The sequence below is a fragment of the Geotrypetes seraphini genome, chromosome 3 (assembly GCF_902459505.1).
Source record: "Geotrypetes seraphini chromosome 3, aGeoSer1.1, whole genome shotgun sequence".
NCBI classification, from domain to species: Eukaryota; Metazoa; Chordata; class Amphibia; order Gymnophiona; family Dermophiidae; genus Geotrypetes; species Geotrypetes seraphini.
The window spans coordinates 205,480,762-205,495,203 of NC_047086.1; the positions used below are offsets into that span (position 1 = coordinate 205,480,762).

Genomic DNA, 14,442 nt, shown 5'->3' on the forward strand with positions numbered 1-14,442 from the left:
AGCACTAAAACGTCCCAACTTCTGCAGAATCTGATTCTTCTTGGAACCTGTGACTGGGAATACCGGCAATTTGGACTTCCTGATCGACATGAAACAACCTTCAGCAAAAAAAAAAAAAAAAAAATAGCTGGGAAGGTGCAGACTCCAGCTGCAGTGCATTAAGGAAAGGGTCAACTACAAGAAAGGGGCCTATAGGTCTGACATTCTCACCAAGACACTGGCCACAAGAAAGCCATCTTGAGTGTCAGGACCAAAGATGCTTCCATCAGCAGCTATGAATCTTGGCCTCATGAAGGGAATGGAGGTTTTGGGACCTAGGGGTCCCAGGCCTGTCAGCTGCAGACCTCATTCTGCATCTCCATGCAAGCAGAGCCTGACCCTTGTCTAGGGGAGATCTCTACACCAAAAATCAAGCAAAAAGAAGAACAGAGCACATCCTTTCAGCTCATGTGCAGAAAGAAAACCGAGGAAGGCAGTAGAGTGGATTCTTTCTGCACTGTTTACAAGCACTGGGATATTACCCAGTCATCCAGAATGACACCTATTGCACTAGAAAGACAAGATATCTTGTTATTACACCATACATGTACTGTTGCTCTTTACAAGTATTTACATTTGCCTTTCCAAACCACTGTCTGTTTTCTTTTAACATACATATATTTACTACCACATTGCTCCAGAAGTGGTTTATATTAACCCCTTCTTGAGCCCACATATTGCTTTACCATTACACATGTAGTATCTCCAGAACTGGAGCCTGTATATACACAGGTCAGACTAACTACAAATCTGTAGTAGAACATATCACAGTGGTTGTCTATATACATTAAGCAGTGTCATGCTACTGCAAGCACTTTGAAATAACTACTTTTGCTCATATGCTGAAGCAACTTCCACTTGGGGTGTATGGTAGATGTTTTAAGTACTGTTTGCTAGAAATGCATTCCAGCTCTACCTCTACCCAGACTACAGCAGGGCAGCTATGGTTTGTCACATCAGTCACTTAGGTTTATCTTGAAGAATCAGGAGACCATCTAAGTTAAGACTGCTGCTGTAGGTACAGGCAAATTCACTGACAAGCTTGAGATGCATTTTAAAGGGAGAATTTATAAATCAGTACCTATGGGAATATTAACTAAAGTCACATTTAAACAAGGAACACCCCTCAATACAAGATTGAGTGCACTTTGTAGACACTGTGATAAAGGGCAATGCCCTTTAGAATAGCAAATTCTTGACCTTGCCACAATTAAGGTTAAACAATATATTTTAAAAACTCAGTAAGGTAAATAAAAGTACAAGAGGGGTGAGGTTATGATTTAAGTAGATGGGTTGATAGATCTAAATGCAACTTCATTTTAGTCAAGTCTTCAAAATAGTCTTTATTCTACATTTTTAATATAAAAACCCCACATGTTCAGTGCAGCACACTGTATAAGACATACAATGCTGAGCTTCCATAACAGTCTGTTGTACAGTCAAACATACAGCACACTGAAAATTTAGATAACTGGAATTAAATCTAAGTTACAGATGAATCAGGAAAAAATAAAAAAAAAATCCCTGAACTATTCTTCCTACAAACGGAGCAAGGTCAGATTATTTTTGAGAGGTATAACAATAATTAATGCTGTCACCTTTCAGAAAACTGTGCTGCTGTTTCCAATTGCTCCAGTGCCTAAAATGACTATTTGAGCACAGCCCCACTGCTTTGTCTTGTGTTGAAAGATCACACTGGAGTATTGCTTGAGGGGCTTGCAGCAGGGAAGCTTCCAATGTAATTAAGGAGTACCAGTTTTAAGCCAATTACAGCTTTAGAAGAAACTGGGAACAGCTCTACAAGTTATAAAATATGCAAAAAGCTGTTCATCCTGTAGCTTGAAATGTACCCTCCATGGACCATGCAATGTTTAAAAAAGTCAAATAGCACATTAAAAAAAAAATCCCCCACAGAACTAGTGCATGTGCAAAGTGGCATAGTAAGGGAGGGAAGCACCCAGGGCAGTGGCACTTTGCCTCACCATGCTGTGTGAGCAGCTATTCCCCACCACTTGAGCACCCCTATGTACTTCTTGAAATGTTCACAAGCAGCATCTTCCCATGACCAGAGCATGATGGCAGAAGGGAGCTGAGGCTGGCATGAGCAGGAGGTGGAAGATGCTACTCACTCCGGTAAACATATCAAGAGGTATACAGGGAACTGAGAGAAGCGCTGGCACCCCAAGACAGTGCCCAGGGCGGTCCACAACCTTTACTAAGCCACTGCATGTGCAAGTTTGAGATTCCTTAAGCTGGTTGATATAACTTGTCCAAACCCTTGAAGCAGCCAGGCTAAGGTGTCAAAATGCTTGCATATAAAAATTAACTGGTCCAGTGATCAAGATGTAAATGCCATTAGTTATGTGCAATCCAAATGCAAAAATGCAGCTCATTGAAGCCATTTCAGGGGTTTGAGGCAAGTAGTCATGCCACTTAAGTTAAAGAATTTAGTGGACGCTGTTTACTTATGAAATATTGCACAGCTTAAAAAAAAAAAATTAAGACTTTTACACAAGTCGCTAGAAACCAAAAACAAGGAAGCATTTATAAAACTGTACACCAGGTCAACTGGAAACTGGCAGAACTATGCCTTAGCAGTCAATCTTTATGCTATGAGCATCAATACTCCTTTACAGCTTCTGTTGCAAGCAATCTGGTGGCCTAAAATCTCCACTTAAAATACTACAGCTTCAAATAAAAGAATTGGGTTGTGTTAAGCACTGAAGAACATTTAAACACAATGGTGTTTTATAGTCCTAAAAGCAAGCATGTGGATTATTGGCCTATTTTGAAAGGCTGATGAAAAAATGTGGACATTAGACTAGGATTAGCAAGACAAGTTCTTCCAGTAATAGTCTTGTTACAATAAAGTCCTCTGATTGAGGGATCAAAGTAATTAATGTTTTGTATGCATATTCTAACAAGTCCAAATAATCCACTTGAAGGGGGTTACATGTACATCCTCCAGCCAGCACCAACAAGTCTATGGAAGATTATACATACACTAATATTTTTAAATTAATTTACTTACATTGCAGAGAGCAAGACTGATTTGAGTCGATGAGGGAGAGGGAATGAGTTTTGGTTAACTTCAGGATTCTTATGACTGGAGATTCTTTCAACTGATGACAGAAGCCTTTTTTTTGGGGGGGGAGGGGGAGAAAGAGGGAGAGTAGGCAAAGGAGTGCTGAAGGGCATTGGGAAAAAGAGGGAGTTTGGCTACTTGTTTCACTTTTTCATCCACAAGACTGAGGCATGCCTACTAGTACATTAAGTTTATATTAAAAAGTGCCTGAAGGCTTTGAGCACCTTAGAAGATACCCATCAACAAGTGCCTAAACTGCAGTTTTATCTGATTTTTATATAACTAAAGCAGTAAATAGTAAGAAGTGCTGAAGTGTGAGGTCTTCTCACAGAAGATAGCCTCTGTGGTCTTTTCCCCTCCCTTCTTCCCCCCCCCCCCCCATCTTTCCTCCCTTTGTTCCACCTAATAAAATGTAAAAACCCTGCGAGTTTGGTTCTTCACCAAATGGTGTAACCTCCATCTGAGCCACCCATGAAGAAGTTGCCCTTTCGCTGTGTTACCAAGACATTGGCCCCCTGCATGGCTGCCAGCTGAGCTGCATTGGGAGGACAACCAGGAGGTGGTGGCTGCAAAACAAACAAAAAAATCCCACTGTTAAACAGGTAAGAGCCTTCTCTGCTCCTGTGACCAGACTACCCCCATCTTAGCTCCAAGAAATACTGTTTAGCAGCTAACAAAAGATTTACTAAATCATGAACATGCATGTTTCTATTGAACAGATATGCTGTGACCTGCCATCAGTTTTCAGTTAGTAGAATGACTCGGGGGACAGAATTTGTCCCTGTTCCCACAGATAACTGCAGGAAACCATCCTGTGTCACTAATGTCCATCTCAACCACAGTCCTTCTCTACCAGCATTCCTTTGCTCCCCATTTTTCTGCATAAGTACAGAGAAAACAGGGATCCAAATAGAGGGGAGAATTCAAGCTAATAGAAATGTATCCTTAATATATAACAATGAAGTCAAAGTATTTATCTTCCACTAGCAAAACAGAAAAATCATCCCCTTCGCCCACTTCATGTGCCATCATTATTAGTGTTTCCCCAAAAATAAGCCCTAGCATGATTTTTAGGGTAGGTCTTAAGCCCTACCCCCTGAAAATAAGCCCTAGTCGCCGGCAGCAGCAGTGCTTAACCATACCCCTCCCCCATCCGAACCATGAGACCAAAATACCTTATAACAAACCGGCGGCAATCTAGAAAGGCTGCTTCGTGGCCTATCTTCTGGGCATTCCTCTGCCACGTTCCTGATATCAGAAACGCGCCAGAGGAACGCCCAGAAAACAGGCCGTGAAGCAGCCTGTCTAGATTGCTGCTGATGCTGCCAGTTTGTTATAAGGTATTTGTTTCGGTCTCATGGTTCGGATGGGAGGGAGAGATGGTCAGCAGGCAGGGGGGTGCAATCGGCAAGACGGGGGGATAGAAAGATACTACATAAGGGGATGGGTGAGGGGAGGAAAGATGCACATGTGTGAGGGGAGAGAAAGGAAATAGGAAGAATTGGGGTGGAGGAGAGGAAGGGAGAGATGATTATTGCACATGAATAAAAATAAGACCTAGTGCCTTTTTTGGGCCCAAAATATAAGACAGTGTCTTATTTTCATGGAAGCACAGTTTGCCCAAGGAGTACCTCAATTCTTGCCTAATCTACCAAGATAGATCTCAAGTTTAATGAAAAGCAACTACTCTTATCATACTTTTAATCAGTTTTGCCAAAATCATGTCCACACAAGGTATCAGCTTGTTTTCAATGCCATGCTAACATATAGGTGCTACAAACAAAATTATGGCAAATTTATGTGCCCGTTTAGGAACCCCGGGGGGGGGGGGGGGAGTCTAAAATGTAACAAAGATCCATTTATTGACTACCAGCATTCTTTAATGCAAGGGTTGAGGGGCAGTGGCTGCACCCATACTGTGATTCTTCCCTCCTTAAAAGAAGGACACAGGGATGGTTAACTGGGGACAGGGACAAAAGCTCGCCAGGACAGACAGGGAAAAATGCTAAGTACCAGAATAAAAACTCATGTAAACTGTTAGAGCTCTCCTGGGAGAACAGTATAGAAAATTGAATAAATAAAAATTATGTCCGTGTCATTCAGGCTGCCTAGTGTTAATGCAATGCAAAAAAAAAAAAAAAAAGCAGCTAAAATTCCTCCTGCACCATTGCCAATACTTACAGGAATATTGCTGGTGGCTCCTGCCCCAAATCTTGCACCAGCATCATAAGCACCATCAACCACAACTGTTGCCCCTGGAGGATAGACTGCTCCTATTGGATAATAAGCCATAGGCACAGAGGAAGCCATTGGGCCTACAGGCACAGACTGAGCCATGGGCAAGTACAAGGAAGCACCAGGATAAGCTGCAGGAAGATGAGGTACACTGGCAGGTGGGTGCACATAGCCTGAACGATAGAGCTGCAGGAGTAGATGAAATACAAGAAAGTTTAAATATACATAGGCATTTCTAATGGCGGTCACACACTGGAATCAATCTGATACAATGCTATGCAATAGTAGAAGGAAATAAGTCTACCTGTGCTCACAAATAAGTTATGCCCATCTAAATCTAGATAGTATGTCCCATCATAATGTATGGGGGAGCACCTCTGGAGCCCCCAATATTTCAAAGGCCTTTGAAGGCAGTTAAGTTCTAAGCAGAGAAACCAACAGTCCTCCCCCACAAATCAGCCAGTGGACTAACTTCCTTCTACCATTGCAGAGCAGTACAGGCTCTCATGACAAAATACACCTTAAACATGATCTGGCATGACCTTAGAAAAAAGGCACTGCTATGAGACATGCACAGCAACCCCAAATAAATATTCAACACAAGGCTATGTACTATGATTTGCCATATGGATTTTTGAAAAAGCATGTTTTTAATACCAAGTTAAACCCCCAAGAAACAAACTCATTGTCTAATGTTGATGCACATAAAGATATTCTGATAAATTTCAAACCAAGAAAAACTGGAATTATATGAACAGATTCTGTTAATCTGTCTTATACCTGAAGTAACCTCATTAACCCTGTCCACATACTTTACCTCAGAATAAGCAGGAGGAGCATCAGTATAAGGTGGAGCTGGAGGCATATGCATAGTTGGTGGGTAAACAGCTGGTGTGTTTTGTGGCTGGACAGGATAGGTAGGCTGTGAAGGATACTGACCTTCAGTCAAAAAAAGGAAGAAAAAAAAACACCTTAAGTTTGGCTTTAAAGATAGATAAACACCCCTCCCAAGAAATTTCACTCATTTTCCCTTAATTTGGATTATATTCCCTCCTTACCACTAATTGGAACAACATTTTACACAATTAGTTTACAAATCAGATAAGATTCTCATTTCAATCAAACATGGCATTTGACTTGGTTGTCTGTCCAAATGAGGACTACTGTCGTGAAGCAGATGTTGAAAAGCATGGAGAGCTTTGAGGATCACTCTGAGTTCCAACTGATTGATACGACACCGACTATCCGTACTGGTCCAGAGGCCTTGAGTACGGAGACCATCGAGATGAGCACCCCAAGCGCAGGTCAAAGAGTCTGTCGTGAGGACCTTCTGATAAGGGGGCGTTTGAAAAAGCAAACTTCTGTAAAGAATGGAAGAGAGCATTCACCAAAGGAGAGACTGCTTCAAAGAAGGAGTGACTGATGTGTCGAGAAAGAGGATTGCAAACCTGCGTCCATTGGGATGCCAGGGTCCACTGAGGAATTCTGAGGTGAAGTCTGGCAAAAGGAGTCAAGTGTACTGTGGAGGCCTTATGACCTAGGAGTACCATCATGTGTTGAAGTAGATCTTTCAGACGTTGCTGTAGAAGGAATGCTCTGAGTTGGACAGTGTCCAGAACAGCTCCAATGAATTGTAGAGTGAGAGTTGAAGCTGAGATTTGGGAAAATTGATCTCGAATCCCAAACTTTGTAGGAACCAGGTAGTCTGTTGAGTCACTAAAAGCTAATCAATCTTGTCTTACAAAATATTTTTAAGTCATGGGTTTTGATATACTGTATTACCATCTTTTATACTTACTATACAAAAACAGAAGCTCTGCATGAATAAATATATCAAAATATCATCATCAACACTTCATACAATGTCAGTGTTCTCCCCAGAAATTTTTTCCAGCCGGGTGGCATGAAAAAGGAGCCGGGCAGGGCGGGATGGGGAAAATGAAAAGGTCCTTTTTACTAAGGCTTGCTAGCCATTTTAACACACGCTAAACGCTAACGTGTCCATTATAGTTTATGGATGCGTTAGCGTTTAGTGTGTGCTAAAATAGCTAGCACGCCTTAGTAAAAAGATCACTAAATGTGCACTATTTTTATTAGTTAATTGTTATTAATTATTTTTCCAACGCTCAATGCGACTTCCTTTAAGGCTTGACACTTAGGCAGTGTTCCAGTAGCATTTAAGCCACCCTTGAAAAAAAGTAATGCAGATCCTCTTATTCCAAAGAACTAATGACCAGCATCAAACCTTCCATTTCTTTCAAAACTACTGTACTTCAAACTCAAGTTGAATCAGTTAATGCTTTGCATCCCCAGTAATCTGTGTTTTAAGACACAGCACAGAGACAGTAGTTCCTGCCTTAGGGCTCCTTCTACAAAGCTGTGATAGTAATTCTGCCACAGCAAATGCACTGAAGCCCATAGGAATTGAATGGACTTTGGGGCATTTGCCATGGGAGAATTGCTACTGTGGTTTTGTAAAAGGGATCCTTACTTAGTGAACTCCATACTAGTCACCTAGAAACCAATTTTTCTCAACTTCTTCAAGCCAAGTACCCCCCTAAGTCTAACAAATACCAACTGAGTACCTCAGTCCAAGCTCCATCCCTGACCCCACTCCCATTATAATAGTACTAATTGTAATGCAATTTCTTTCATTCATTTTTCATGTACTGTACAACCATTAAAATAGTCCTCCCCAATGTCAAAATTATAAAAATCCTATTAATACAAAAATAATAATAATGCAAAATACATTTATAAGTCCAACTTTAAAAACAAGAATAAGCCTCCCCCAATACAACCCCAAACAATAAGATGTATAATCTAGAAAAGTGTTTCTCTACAGCACTGCAACTGCATCAATAACCACAGGACTACCATACATTTTCAAGCATCCAGTCCCTGTTCTATTAAGTAACACCAGTTATGACCCTCCCACTGCAGAATCATTTTTTTCGGGGGGGGGGGAAGGTCGCAACAGTTCATAGTCATTCGCGCGCAGGACTTCAGCGCACCGACATTTCAGCGCAGACAAATCAGCAGGCCACCTAAAAGTTACTTTTAAAGAGCTCCGACGCGGGGTGTGAGTGGGGCCCCTCCCCCAGTTTACTTCATACTGTTCGCGCTGCCATTGGGGGGAGTTGTGGGGTTGGAACTCTCCATTATAGAGTAAACTTAACTTTCTCCCGATTTTTTTAGGAAAAAGTTCAGTTTTCTCTATAATGACACCCCCCAACGGCAGCGAAAAAATATGAAGTAAAGTGGGGAGGTTCCCCCCCACACCCCTGTCAAAGCTCTTTAAAAGTAACTTTTTAGGTGGCACGCTGGGGTCTTGCGCCGATTTGTCTGCTGAAATGTGGGCACGCTGAAGTCTCGCGCGCTATGTCCTATCACCGGTCGGAAGTAGCTTTCACTATGTTTTATGTTCCCAAATACCTGTAAACAAATAAATAAATGTGCTTAGACTTCCAGACTTGTGTGTTTACAGTCAAGGGTTGAATGGAAAGAGTTAATCCTAAATACCAGAAAGTCACAGTGGCACTCGGTGTCTCACCTCTTGGGGCTCCGGCTGTAACTGCCTTGGGATAGTTGTGTCTGGTTAGCGGTTCGGGGCGCTGCCAGAGCCAAGCAGCAGTGGGCAACAGGAGCCGGGCAGCCAGAGCCATGGCCGCCGTGGTTCCAGCCCCGGTACCGGGTATCTTCCACCTCCTCTTCCCCCGGTAGCCACTTGACTTGACTTGCCCCAAACCGATGCTGCGCAGGAGCTGCCGAAAGCCTTGCACCGTCAGCGAGCTGTTGTCGCCGTAGCGTGTGAAAAGCACGTGTAATTGCCACTGCTGAGCCAGCAACGCCCGCTCCCGGTCCACGGCCAGCTCTAGCTCTACACTATTTCCGCCACCGGCCACGCAACGAGAACAAGGGCGGAGAGATGAGCATCGATAGCATCAGCCCTGCCCAGCCACCCCTTCCCTCCCAACTCACACATCCGTCGGCAAAGTTGCTAGGCAAATCATAAGCTTCCCTCCATAGGTCAGCGACGGAGGGAAACTTACAATTTGCTTCGGGCCTTCCTCGTTGCTGGGTCCTGTCTTCGCGGAAACAGAAAGTAGACAGGACCCGGCAGCGAGTTGTAAGCTTCCATCCGTCGTTGACCAGTCTCCTGCCTTAGCCCGTAGCGAACTCATGCTTCGGGGCTCTAAAGTTTGTGTGCCGGCTTCCCTTCTCTTCTCCCCCACCCACCCCCGCGGACGTAGCTTCCGGTTTCAGAGGGAAGAGAAGGGAAGCCGGCACACACACCTTAGAGCCCCAAAGCACGAGTTCGCATCTCCAAGCCGGTGAGAGGTGGTTTTTGGGGGGGATTTTTTTTTTTTACATTGAGCGGCGGCAGCTGCAGAATTCCCGATAGATGACAGCTGGGCGGTCATCTAAATTAGGCGAGCGGAGCGCCCAGCTAAAAGGCCCTAGGGAGAACACTGAATGTAATTAAATGGATCCACACTGCACATGTTGACAATAAAACATGTAAAATCACTAAAGCTTTCATAGCAATAGTAGAAAACCTGGCATCTTTAAAGTCCTTCTCAACAGAACAGTATTTCATGATGATTTTCAGCTCTTTTTGTTACTTGTTGCTCTCCTTGGATGAAGACTCCTGTCATGGATATAGCAAGACAAAGTTGGTAAAATGCCTTCTTTTTCTATCCAAACTGTAACCAGTAGATCTGACCTGCAATCAAGAGAGGTCTGCTGTCTGCCAGGGGCCAGGATCCGGGATGTAATCGCTTGCCAGGACAGACTCATCAAGCCCCGTGACTACTTATCCATGATTCTCATCCACGTCGGAACCAACGACACCGCCAGGAGCACCCCGGAGAGCATTCCTAAAGACTTCAGAGCCCTGGGTGAGAAACTGAGGAGGATGGATGCGCAGGTGGTCTTCTCCTCGATCCTCCCAGTAAGGGGCAAGGGCAGTGCCAGGGAGGATCGCATCCAGAGGGCAAACGACTGGCTGCAGGGATGGTGCAAGAAGATGAACTTTGGGTTCTTGCACCATGGAAGGTCATTGCAATGACCAGATGGGTTACACCTGACCAGAAGAGGGAATGTCCTTGGACACTGTCTAGCCCGCCTACTACACAGGGCTTTAAACTAGGTAAGTTGGGGGAGGGTACGGGCACAAACAACCTACCTGGCGAGCTAAGCTGCCAATACTTTGAGACTAAGGTAAGTAAACACTGCAATTCTGGGTCTGGGTAAGGGCGAGTATACACACTTTGAGTCTGGGGTTGGCTCGCATTATAATTCTGGGTCTAAAGGGAGTACACACTGTAATTCTGGGTCCAGCGAGAGAACATACATTGCAAATTGCACTAAAGGAGTTCAAGTAGCCCAAGCGGGAATACCCCCACAGGGTACACACATTTGAGTCTGGGATAGGAACACACTGTAGTTCTGGGTCTGGGGAGTCCGGGATAGGTGCACGTTGTAGCTCCGGGTCTAGGGAAGACCAAAACATGCAAATAATGCTAAAGGTGTCCAAGTAGCTCAAGCAGGAACAACCCCGCTGAGACGTAACAAACATAACATGGAGGGCTATGTACATAAACGCCCACGGTCTGGGAAACAAGATCCTGGAATTAGAAACAGAAATGAGGAATGCCAACCTGGATGTGGTGGTGATATCTGAGACCTGGCTCACGGACTCCCACGGGTGGGACATGGTCATACCGGGTTACAACTTGCTTCGCCGGGACAGGGAGGGAAAAATGGGAGGAGGTGTAGCATTATATACTAAAGATGACATTAAGGTCACCAGAATCACAGACACTGGGGAATCCCTTTGGGTAAATTTGGCCAGAGGGAAAGACAAATGCCTATATCTCGGCGCAATATACAGACCCTCAAGACAACAGGATGACCTAGATATGGAATTAAATCGGAGATATAGAGAATATCACCTTGCGTGGGGACACAGTATTGTTAGGTGACTTCAGCATGCCTGATGTGGATTGGGACATGCTTTCCTCTGCTTCCGGCAGCAGCAGGAGGCTATTAAACTCTATGAAGGGAGCAAGACTCGGGCAATTGGTGTTGGAACCAACAAGGGATCAGGCAATACTGGACCTGATACTTACCAATGGAGAAAGTATCACAGGTCTCGTGGGCGACACATTGGCCTCAAGTGACCACAACATGGTATGGTTCAATCTCAGGAAAGGTTTCACTAAATCTACCACACTGACCAAGGTCCTCAAATTCAAGGACACAAACTTCAAAGAAATGGGAGACTTCGTTCACCAGGCGCTACAAAGCCAAGCAGGAACCGATAACGTGGAAGAAATGTGGTCGACTGAAAGCCACTATACAGGAAGCAACAACCCGCTATGTTAAATCATTAAGTAAACGGCGAAGGAACAATAAGCCACAGTGGTTCTCTGAGGAGATATCGGACCTCATCAAGGAGAAGAAGAAAGCATTCATCTCTTACAAACAATCAGGGAAACAGGACTCTAGAGAAGTCTATCTGGCCAAGTCAAAAGCCGTCAAAACAGCAGTTAGGGAGGCCAAATTCCGCATGGAGGAGTCTCAAGCGAAGAACATCCAGAAAGGAGATAAATCATTCAGGTATATCAGTGACAGAAATAAGAACTCAGGCGGGATAGTATGTCTTAGGAAACCAGACGGAGACTATGTAGAAACGGACTCGGAAAAAGCCCTACTGTTAAATGAATACTTCTGCTCAGTCTTTACCCGTGAGGCGCCGGGACTCGGCCCTCAGCTACAGACAAGGGTTGACGCAGTTGACCCGTTTAGTAATTTCAAGTTTACACCCAGCGGTGTCTACTGCGAGCTGTCAAAGCTTAAGGTTAACAAGGCAATGGGACCTGACAACCTACACCCCAGGGTGCTCAGGGAGTTGTGTGATGTCTTGGCAGAACCGCTATCTGCGCTCTTCAATCTCTCCCTTACTACGGGTAACGTCCCGTTGGACTGGAAAATGGCTGTCATTCCACTCCACAAGAAAGGTTCCAAGATGGAGACGGCAAACTACAGACCGGTGAGTCTCAGTGATAGTGAGCAAACAAATGGAAACTCTAAAAACGCCAATTGGATACGATCCTGAATGAGAATCTAAGGGATCCCTGTCAACATGGATTTACTAAGGGGAGATCCTGCCAATCCAACCTGATCAGCTTCTTTGACTGGGTGACGAGGAAGCTGGATGTTGGGGAGCCCCTGGACATCGTATACCTGGACTTCAGCAAAGCATTCAATAACGTACCACACCGCAGGTTGCTGAGCAAGATGAGTTCTATAGGATTGGGCGACACTGACTAAATGGGTAGGGAACTGGCTTGGTGTTAGGCTTCAGAGTATAGTGGTGAACGGCACCTCCTCTGAAATGACTGAGGTGATCAGTGGAGTGCCGCAGGGCTCGGTCCTGGGCCTGATCCTATTCAACATCTTTATAAGAGACTTGGCAGAAGGGCTCGGAGGTAAAATAACATTCGCTGATGACGCCAAACTAAGCAATGTAGTGGGCAAAAGCACAACGGACACAAATTCAATGCCCGACAACATGATGCATAACCTACTACTACTGGAGCGCTGGTCTAGGTCCTGGCAACTCAGCTTCAATGCCAAAAAATGCAAAGTCATGCACCTGGGCAGCCAAAATCCATGCACGACTTACACCCTTAATGGTGAGATCCTAACAAGAACTGAAGCAGAACGAGACTTAGGGGTGACCGTCAGTGATAACATGAAGACTGCCGAGCAAGCTTCATCCAAGGCAAGGCAAATCATAGGTTGCATATGCAGGAGTTTCGTAAGCCTGAAGTCATTATGCCATTGTATAGATCCATGGTAAGGCCCCACCTGGAGTACTGTGTGCCATTCTGGAGGCCGCATTACCGTAAGGATGTTCGGAGACTTGGTCCAGAGAATGGCCACCCGGATGGTCTCAGGACTCAAGGATCTCCCGTACGAGGAATGGCTGGATAAATTACAGCTCTACTCACTCAAGAAACGCAGAGAGAGGGGTGACGTGATTAAGACATTCAAGTATCTCACGGGCCACATCGAGGTGGAAGATGATATCTTCTTTTTCAAGGGTCCCGCGGCAACAAGGGGGCATCCGTGGAAAATCAGGGGCGGGAAACTGCACGGCAACACCAGGAAATTCTTTTTCACTGAAAGGGTGGTTGATCGCTGGAATAGTCTTCCACTTCAGGTTATTGAGGCCAGCAGCGTGCCCGATTTTAAGGTCAAATGGGATAGACACGTGGGATCTATTCACAGAGAAAGGTAGGGGAGGGTCATTGGGGTGGGCAGACTAGATGGGCCGTGGCCCTTATCTGCCGTCTATTTCTATGTTTAGTGTAATTGAGTGTCCTACATAATTCCTCTGTGGTAAAAATAGCTTTACATCAAACACTAAAGGTTCTTAGAATCACAATTAGGGTTCAATTTCAGCCAAACTGTCTGAAAGAGTCGTTAAGATGGCAGCGACATAAGACAGCAGCATTAAGATCACATGGCTCTTATCAGCAAAGTTTTTACCAGCAATCAAATGCCTCATTCTAAAGAAAAGGGAGCAGTTTGTCCGGACCCCTCAACGGTGAAAACGTCAACTCCGAACCAGCGCAGCATTTTGGAGACCCAGCTGGTGCCGCTGGGAGGGTTTACTGGGCTTTCACCTGCAGGAGGAATTGAGCCAGCGATTCCGGGATGAGGTTTCTCTCCCCTCTGGGCACTACCCCAATGCCCTGCTCCATCTGTAGCTCAGTCAGGCAGCCCCTGTACGGAAGCAATGTCAGGGGAAACCCCATTGGAAGGGGCTGAGCTTATGGAAGAACAAGGAAAGCAGAGGATCCTGGAAGCCAGTTTTCTGGCTAGACCAGGATAGAAAAAACCTAGCATGGTGACTTGAGAGCAAATGGGACATTCGTGATGTTAAACTCAACAGTTGCTGGATCTTCCCAGGAGCTTGCCAACCTTGTGAGTACAGTGGACACTTTGAGGAAAACCTTATCTACTAAAGCAGGGGTGCCCAATACGTCGATCGCGATCAACTGGTCGAT

At 44.8% G+C, this 14,442-nt stretch overlaps 1 protein-coding gene across 1 annotated transcript in view; it reads right to left on the minus strand.

Annotated features, from left to right (window-relative positions):
- Positions 1–845: 845 nt before the first annotated feature.
- The window catches only part of DAZAP2 (DAZ associated protein 2), a 34,109-nt gene continuing 20,512 nt past the window's right edge, over positions 846–14,442 (minus strand). Inside the window, exons 2-4 of the mRNA XM_033936593.1 lie at positions 6,177–6,298; positions 5,306–5,545; positions 846–3,690 (exon numbers count right to left, since the gene is read on the minus strand). Of these exons, the coding sequence (XP_033792484.1) occupies positions 3,562–3,690; positions 5,306–5,545; positions 6,177–6,298 (491 nt within the window). The 3' untranslated portion in view covers positions 846–3,561. The remainder of the gene's footprint in view (positions 3,691–5,305; positions 5,546–6,176; positions 6,299–14,442) is intronic.